We start from the raw sequence: 8,933 nt of genomic DNA, 5'->3' as shown, positions 1-8,933 counted from the left end.
CATCTGCTTGAATGGTTGTCACAAGCAAACTCTTTTTATATCCATTTAATAAATAATTGAGGAAGCAAAAAATGTTGCTATTTTACACGTCTGTGCAACTATGCAAATCACATACTGGCGGTCAAGTGACGGCAACTAGGGGGACGCAACATTGCACACAGTTAGGATTTGATAATCTGCATTGACATAGAGTGACTGCACATATATATGGGGAGTCCGGAAAACCTCTTTAAGCTGCATGGCCGCCCAGTGCAGCTCAAAGTCTACACTTTACACAAACTTTGCATGTGGAGGAAGAATTACAATTGACCCCATCACCTTACTGCCATCCAGGAAAAGGGACTGACAGCAGAGGAAGCAGCTAATGATGAAGAGGACCCTTGGCCCTGCAGGAAGTGGACTGAGAAAATTGTGGGAATTAAAGAAAGGAGCAGAACAAGCAAGTAGTAAGGAGGATAGAGAGACCTCGTGACTTAGCGGAAGGGGTGGAAAAGGAGGGCTTGAACTGGAAGCAAAACACTAAGTTGCATGGAAGGGCAGTGGCTTAGAGAGCAGTACCTGCTCACAATGAATAAATTACTGGATTAGTGACATTTTAAAGCATTTTAGAACTTAGCAAGTGGCGTCTAATACAAGTAACTCATGGAAAAGTGTGCAAAACCTTGCATTAACCTTTTGTAAAAAAGATGGACCCCCAACCCTGCGTCTTTTATAAAGAAAGAAGCAAGACAAGTTTAGGTTTTATGTTATTTTTTAATAAATGCATTGTAAACATATGTCATACATACCGCTGCACTCGTACGTACACTCACACCTTTCCGTTACACATATCACCTTGTATAAATAGATATTCTTGCACACTGGTGCACGACGCTCGCTGCTTTAATAAGAAAAAGTTCATTTTGCAAAGCATGTGAAAATAAATTATGCATACCGCATATGCATCTCTGCGTTTTTGTCTATAAATATATGGCTGAATATACATTTTAATACAATCTGGTAAAAAATAGGATGTCTAGGATTGGAATTTGGTTTATAAAATGTAAATAAACGTGATATACATTTGGCAAGTTTTATGGTGAATATACCATCCATCGACATGTGAAGCAGTATAGCAAATTACAAAATTATGGTATTGCTGTGTAATGTGGAGAAAATATAGGCTTCTGTCCACACACCACTCTGTGTATATGCATATATCCTTTTATATCCTAAATATATGCATATGTATACAAAATAACGGTGTGTATTTGGAGTATCCTATTGTGTATTGCCCTTTCATATTCCTTTCTTAGCTATTTAGCCCTTCCCAATCACTGTTTCCCACAAGTAAAACAATAACAGCTATACTCACCTCTGGTGCTGATGCCATTCCAGCAAGGAAGGCACTGACTCTCCTGAGGCTCATGTGACATTGCTATGTCATGCAATCCCTGCGGTCAATGAGTAGGGTCTTCACTGTTTCCACTTTTGAACGTAACGGACATCCGAAGGTATGGAGAGCAGCTTCTCTCTAACTTCCTCCACACGTCTGATTTGTCTGAATTAGGGGACAGTGAAGCAGCTTCTCACTGTCTGCAAGGATCGCATGACATTGTTATTGTGAGCCCCAGGAGAGCCAGTCCTGACACTGTTGGAATAGAGTTTGCACTGGATAAGAATATAGCTTTTATTATTTTACTTGGGGAAAACAGTGATTAAGAAGCGGTTGTCCTGAGTAGTAGACAACCAACCCCTTTAAGACTTCTACAATTAGGTAGACTAGCAACACATGCCATTATAATCACGTTATATGTCCTAGCACCAGTATGAAATAGTACATAACATCTCAAATAGAGATCTGTCCAAAAATACTTTAAATAGTCTATACACATGGACAGTACATACTGCCTGTACATAGTGAATTCTTGATTTTCAGAAAAATTATTCGTTCAGTTTTGGATGTAGTTGATACCCGTACTTGGCACATTCTTGGTCAAGATCTCGAAGCATCTGGTCTTCCTTTGGTTTGTATGGACGTACAAAACTGTCTGTTTCAAGCAATATCCTGTTCAGCGTCTTTTCGTAGTTGACATGCCTCCTGGCCATCAGAATATATTCCCGTTTCTCTAGTAAACTGGGGCAATCACAGGTGTTGGGGACCCACATGTATTCCCGCCTCAGGATGGGGAAATTGTTCTTGTAGGTAATTATCACCTGAATATCATAGCAGGTCTCCTTACCCACAATCCTTTTGCTGACAATTCGCCCTCGGAAAACTGCAAAAATCCAAGTGAAAACATTCAAGCTTATTAAGATCGCAGCCAGACATAATGGTCTCTTCTGTTGGCAGAGGAATAAAGGAAAATCATTTTGACTTACCGAAGTCCTTCTGACAGTATTGCTTGATTTTGTTTTGCCGTCCCTTGACTTTCCTGCACTTTCCACAGTTATCTGCAATTAGAATATTAATCTGGTGATTTCTCAGAAGAAAAAAACCCCAACATAAATATTATAGTCTTATCAGACTGTCTTACTGTTTTTCCCATTTGATCATTAAGGCTGGTTTCACACTACGTCTTTTTAACATCCGCTGAAAACGTTATTTTAGCGGAAGTACGGATCCTGTTTTTACAGCAAATAACGTATGCAAACGCATCTGTTATTTTGCAGGATCCTGCACTGGATGTTTAGGGGCGGGCATTGGAGTCATGTGATCGGGAGTGAGGGGAACTAGACTGGGAGCCGGCTTCTGACAGCTGCAGAAGCTGGTAACCAAGGTAAACATCGGCCTTGGATACCCGATATTTATCTTGGTTACGAGTGTCTGCAGCTGCCAGGAGCAGGGCTGCCTGCACACGTAACCAACGTAAACATCGGCCTTGGATACCCGATATTTATCTTGGTTACGAGTGTCTGCAGCTGCTAGGAGCAGGGCTGTCTGCACACGTAACCAACGTAAACATCGGGTAACTAAGAGAAGTGGTTACGCGATATTTACCTTGGTTACGAGTGTCCGCAGCTCTCAGGTGGGAGAGAGAGGAAGGGGGAAAGACATAGATAGAGAGAGAGAGGGTGAGGGAGGGAGGAGGAGAGAGAGACAGATCACGCGAGACTGGTTCTGGGCATGCTCAGTACTTTCTGGGCATGCTCAGTACAAAAGCAGGATCCTGTCTATCAGCACGCCAGCGTTCACCTGCGTTCGCGTGCTGTTTAGTCAGGATCCGGTGACTTGCAGTATTTTGACGCAGCTCAAAAACGCTACAAGTAGCGTTTTTGAAACATGTTAAAAAACTGCAAGTCACCGGATCCGCACTATAACGCACGCAAACGCAGGTGAACGCATGTTAACGCGAGTCCATTGCAAATGCATTGAAATTAAAACGCATTTGCACTGGATCCGTACTTCCGCTAAAATAACGTTTTCAACGGATGTTAAAAAGACGTAGTGGGAAACCAGCCTAAGCTAGCTGTTGCTCTTATATTTTTATGTTACATATCAGGATACAGTTTAAAAAAAAATAGAGCCAAATTATGCCCTAAAGAGATCTCCAATGGGTGGAAATATCTGAATATAGCTCTCCTGTACATGAAGAACACAGCCAAACCCCTCATACTGTGTAAAATCATCAGGAGCGTAGTGGTTGTTACGTATGTAGATAACGTGGCATCTGAACACTATTTATTCAAAAACAGAACAGATCTTGGCTCCACAGAAGGTATGCAAGCTTTTTCCTCTTCTTACCAGGCAACACAGATCATGAAAATGAAGAAGAAATGAAAGCCATTTATACAGTGCCTTGAAAAAGTTTGCATACCCCATGAACTTTTACACAGTTATTCACGTTACACCCACAAACAAAAAAATTATTTTATTGGGATTTTATCTGATATATCAAAACAAAGTAGCAAGAATTTGTGAAGTGTAAAGGAAATGATACATTGTTTTCTAAATGTTTAAAAAATGTCAATACTTTGTAGGACCATATTTCACTGCAATTACTACTGCAAGTCTTTTAGGGTCTATCTCTACCAGCTTTTCACAGCTAGAGGCTGAAATTTGTGCCCATTCTTCTTCTTGGCAAAATAGCTCTAGCTCAGTGAGATTGGTTGGAGGCGTCTATGAACAGCAATTTTTAAGTCTTGCCACAGATTAATAAATCTAAATAGGATTTAGGTCTGGACTGTGACTGGGCCATTCACACAAATGAATATGCTTTGATCTAAACCAGTGATGGCGAACCTATGGCCCGCGTGCCAGACTGGGTACGCAGAGCCCTTTCTGCCGTCATGCGCGCTGTCGCCACATTCAGCCACTTTGAACTGCCGGTGTGATTGCGCCGGCAGTTCAAAGTTGTGTTGGAGCGGAGGAGACATTTCTCCTCCCTCTGACACTCCTCTTCCCCTACGTCGCAGGCCCGTTACCTAGGAGACGGCAGAGCATCAGTAAGCAGCGCCGGCATCTTGTGGCCACGCGGGCACTGACTGAGGACCCAGCGGTGGAGCAGGTGCTGAAAGGGGAGTTTTTTTTTAATTTTTAAACTGTGTGCGGCTGTGCCAAGGTGTGGGGAGACAGTGCCAGCACGGGGCAAACATGGAGAGCACGGGGCAAACATGGCTGCAAGGATGGGGGAAACATGCAAGGATGGGTAAAACATGCAAAAATGGAGGGAAACATGCAAAGATGAGGGAAACATGCAAGGATGGGGGGGAAACATGCAAGGATGGAGGAAACATGGCTGCAATGATAGGGAAATATGGCTGCAATGATGGCGAAACATGGCTGCAAGGATGGGGGAAACATGCAAGGATGGGGGAAACATAGCTGCAAGGATGGGGCAAACATGCAAGGATGGGGGCAAACATGCAAGGATGGGGGCAAACATGCAAGGATGGGGGCAAACATGCAAGGATGGGGGGAAACATGGCTGCAAGGATGGGGGAAACATGCAAGGGTGGGGGAAACATGGGTACAAGGATGGGGCAAACATGGCTGCAAGGATGGGGGAAACATGCCTGCAAGGATGAGGGGAAACATGGCAGGATGGGGGGGAAACATTCCAGGATGGGGGGGGAACATGCCAGGAAGGGTGACATTTAACAGGATGGGATACATTTACCAGGATGGGTGATACATTTACCAGGATGGGGGGAAACATGCCAGGATGGGGAACATTTAGCAGGAAGGGGAACATACCAGGGAAGGGGACATTTACCAGGATATGGGAATATGCCTGGATGCGGTACATTTACCAGCATGGGGGAACATGCCAGAATGGGGTACATTTACCAGGATGGGCGAACATGCCAGGATGAGGTACATTTACCAGGATGGGGTTATTTAACAGCATGGGGGAACATGCCAGCGACGAAATACATTTACAATAATGGGGTAAATGGGGTACATTTACCAGGATGGAGAACATTTACTAGGAATGGGGTACATGCCGGGATGGCGGAACATTTACCAGGATGGGGAATATGCCGAGATGGGGTACATTTGCCAGGATGGGGCCATGATGGGGACAAATATACCAGAATGTTGGAAATATATGTAAGGATAGGGGACATGTTTACCAGGAAGTGGCCCAGGAAGGGGGGCATAACTACACAATTAAAGGGTAGGACAGAAACTCGTACGTCTTTATGGGTTTTCAAGATATTCAGACTTTGAAATGTAGATGTGGATTACAGGGTGAAATCTGATTGCATTCCATGCTAAAATCTCTGTCTGTCTAATATGCTGCAATTTTTTCCAGAAACATCAATCCAACTGCTGTGTCTGGAAAGTGCAGTGGGAGAGGCTCAGCTTCAATGTGTGGTAAGCATGCATGAGTGTGATGCCTCCTGCTGAAGAGAAGACTGCAAAGGTAAAGGCCCCGTCACACTAAGCAACATCGCTAGCAACATCGCTGCTAACGAACAACTTTTGTGACGTTGCTAGCGATGTTGCTGTGTGTGACATCCAGCAACAACCTGGCCCCTGCTGTGAGGTCGTTGGTTGTTGCTGAATGTCCTGGGCCATTTTTTAGTTGTTGCTGTCCCGCTGTGAAGCCCAGATCGCTGTGTGTGACAGCGAGACAGCAACAACTAAATGTGCAGGCAGCAGGAGCCGGCTTCTGCGGAGGCTGGTAACCACAGTAAACATCGGGTAACCAAGAATCCATGTCCTTGGTTACCCGATATTTACCTTTGTTACCAGCCTCCGCCGCTCTCACTGTCAGTGCCGACTCCTGCTCTGTGCACATGTAGCTGCAGGACACATCGGGTTAATTAACCCGATGTGTGCTGTAGCTAGGAGAGCAAGGAGCCAGCGCTAAGCAGTGTGCGCTGCTCCCTGCTCTGTGCACATGTAGCTGCAGCACACATCGGGTAATTAACCCGATGTGTGCTGTAACTAGGAGAGCAGGGAGCCAGCGCTCAGTGTGCGCTGCTCCCTGCTCTCTGCACGTGTGGCTGGTCACTGGTTGCTGGTGAGCTCACCAGCAACTCGTGTAGCGACGCTCCAGCGATCCCTGACAGGTCAGGTTGCTGGTGGGATCGCTGGAGCGTCGCAGTGTGACATCTCACCAGCAACCTCCTAGCAACTTACCAGCGATCCCTATCGTTGTTGGGATCGCTGGTAAGTTGCTTAGTGTGACTGGACCTTAAGGTTAAAATCAATTATTTACATAATAGGATTGGTTGGCACTTCAGAAAAAAAATTGGGTTTAGGGCTACAGTTTGGGCTCTTGGCCTGTGAAAGGTTCGCCATGACTGATCTAAACCATTCCATTGTATTTCTGGCAGTATGTTTAGAGTCGTCCTGCTTCTGCTGAAAGGTGAACTGATGCCTTTGTCTCAAGTCTTTTGCAGCCTCTAACAGGAAAAACATCCCCACAGCATGATGCTTTCACCCCCATGTTTGACGGTAGGGATGGTGTGTAATGTTAAGGGACACCCTGACTGAGGGTAACTTTCATATCGTTAAACAGTATAGAAAAAGGGGTCTCCTGACTGTGTGTGGTTACCTCTTGTAAATGGAACAGTAAACCGCATTCTGCAGCTTAACAAGGCAGGCAAAGTAGAGACGAATGAAAGGGACAAGAGTACGAAAATAAAATCTTTACTAAACAAACTGGTAAAACATATGTACATTCAATAGCAGGCATGGCACCTAAAAAATAAGTCTTCTGCACAGATCAAAGGTATAGGCTTGATGGTTGCATGTAGCTGTCATTGCTGATTACACTGAAAACGCAGGTTACTATGGGGGCCTCTATTTTCCTTCTTGTGCGAGCTGCATGGGTCGACGCATCACCGACACAGCCGCACACACTTCTGACAGGAACGTGCATGTGTTTCTAGGTACATGCACGCTCATGCTCAGAGCGCGGCAGGCCATGCCGGCTGATGTCATGTCAGACTTGTATGACTCTGACAGCGCATCACCGTCACAGCCGCACACACTTCTGAGAGGAGCGTGCATGTATTTCCAGGTACATGCACATTCATGCTCAAATAGCGCAGGCTGTGTCGGATGAAGTCATGTCAGACTTGTACAAATCTGACAGTGCATCACCGACACAGCCGCACAGTTCTGACAGGTACGTGCATGTGTTTTTGAAAGACACGCACGTTCACCATACTGACCCGCAGAAACTTGCACTGCTTTCCCCGCACACCGGCATCCTGCCGCCTGTGATTGGTTGCAGTCAGCTGACACGCTGACACTCAGGGTGGGGACGCCTCTAGCTGCAACCAATTACACGCGCCGGTGGGCAGCCAAAACAATGAATATTGAATTGTCGGCTCCGGAAGGGACAAGTGTGACCCGGAAGGAGTTTGCTGCCATGACACAGCCTCGGGTGAGTATACTGCGCACACTCCTACCACCCTCCACAAACGTTTTTAATCTCCGGATTCTGATCCCCATAGACTTATATGGGCACCGGAATCCAGAGCGGATCCGGATTTTTTGTTCAATCCGGCAGGGATCCGGATTTTGTCAGATTCAATCAGCCCTACCGAAGACCACAGAACAGATAAAATAACATACAACACAGGTCAATGCATTATATCGCTATAAGATCTTCAAGAGGGTTGTCAACGCATCTCCTACACTCCATTACAGGGGTTTTCAGGGTGATGTGCAGTGATAGTTGTCTGCCACACATAGCACTTGGCATTTAGCCCAAACAGTTCTACTTTGATCTCATCTGACCAGAGCACCTTCTTCTATGGACCAGCTGTGTCCCTTACATGTTTTATTTATTATTTATATTATTGCAACCCGCAAATGAGACTTTTTATGGCTTGCTTTCAAATATGGCTTTCTTCTTGCCATTCTTCCATAAAGGCCAGATTTGTGAAGTATACAACTAATAGTTATCAGATTTTCCCACTTGAGCTGTGGATCTCTACAGCTGCTCTAGAGTGAACATGGGCCTCTTGGCTGCTTCTTTATTTAGTGCTCTCCTTGCTTGGGATGTCAGTTTTGGTGGACAGCCGTGTCTTGGTAGGATTGCAGTTGTGCCATTCCCTTTCCATTTTTGGATGATGGATTGAACAATACTCTATGACATGATCAGAGCTTAGGCTATTTTTTGGTGACCTACTTTGCTTTTATCTCTTCTGCAACTTTATCTCTGACCTGTCTGGTGTGTTTCTTGGTTTTCATGTTGCTGTTTGAGCTCTAATGCTCTTAAATAAACCTCTAAGGCCTTCACAGAACAGCTGTAGTTATAATAAGAAAAAATTACACAGATGTGGCCTCAATTTACTAATTCGGTGACTTCTGAAGACAATTGGTCACTCAAGTTTTATTTAGGGGTATCAGACTACAGGGAGCTGAATACAAATGAAGGTCACAATTTTCAGTTATATGTTTAAAATATTTAGAAAACTGTGTGTTATTTTCTTTACATTTCCCAAATACTTGCTGCTTTGTGTTAGTACATCCCATAAAATCGAAA

General features: G+C 44.8%; 1 protein-coding gene across 1 annotated transcript in view; it reads right to left on the bottom strand.

Annotated features, from left to right (window-relative positions):
* Nucleotides 1–1,082: 1,082 nt before the first annotated feature.
* The window catches only part of ADAMTSL5 (ADAMTS like 5), a 152,097-nt gene continuing 144,246 nt past the window's right edge, over nt 1,083–8,933 (bottom strand). Inside the window, exons 12-13 of the mRNA XM_075342792.1 lie at nt 2,362–2,433; nt 1,083–2,258 (exon numbers count right to left, since the gene is read on the bottom strand). Of these exons, the coding sequence (XP_075198907.1) occupies nt 1,924–2,258; nt 2,362–2,433 (407 nt within the window). The 3' untranslated portion in view covers nt 1,083–1,923. The remainder of the gene's footprint in view (nt 2,259–2,361; nt 2,434–8,933) is intronic.

The sequence above is a fragment of the Anomaloglossus baeobatrachus genome, chromosome 4 (assembly GCF_048569485.1).
Source record: "Anomaloglossus baeobatrachus isolate aAnoBae1 chromosome 4, aAnoBae1.hap1, whole genome shotgun sequence".
Taxonomy (NCBI): Eukaryota; Metazoa; Chordata; class Amphibia; order Anura; family Aromobatidae; genus Anomaloglossus; species Anomaloglossus baeobatrachus.
The sequence above is the reverse complement of the archived record's forward strand: the minus strand, read 5'-3'. Positions and strand labels throughout refer to the sequence as shown.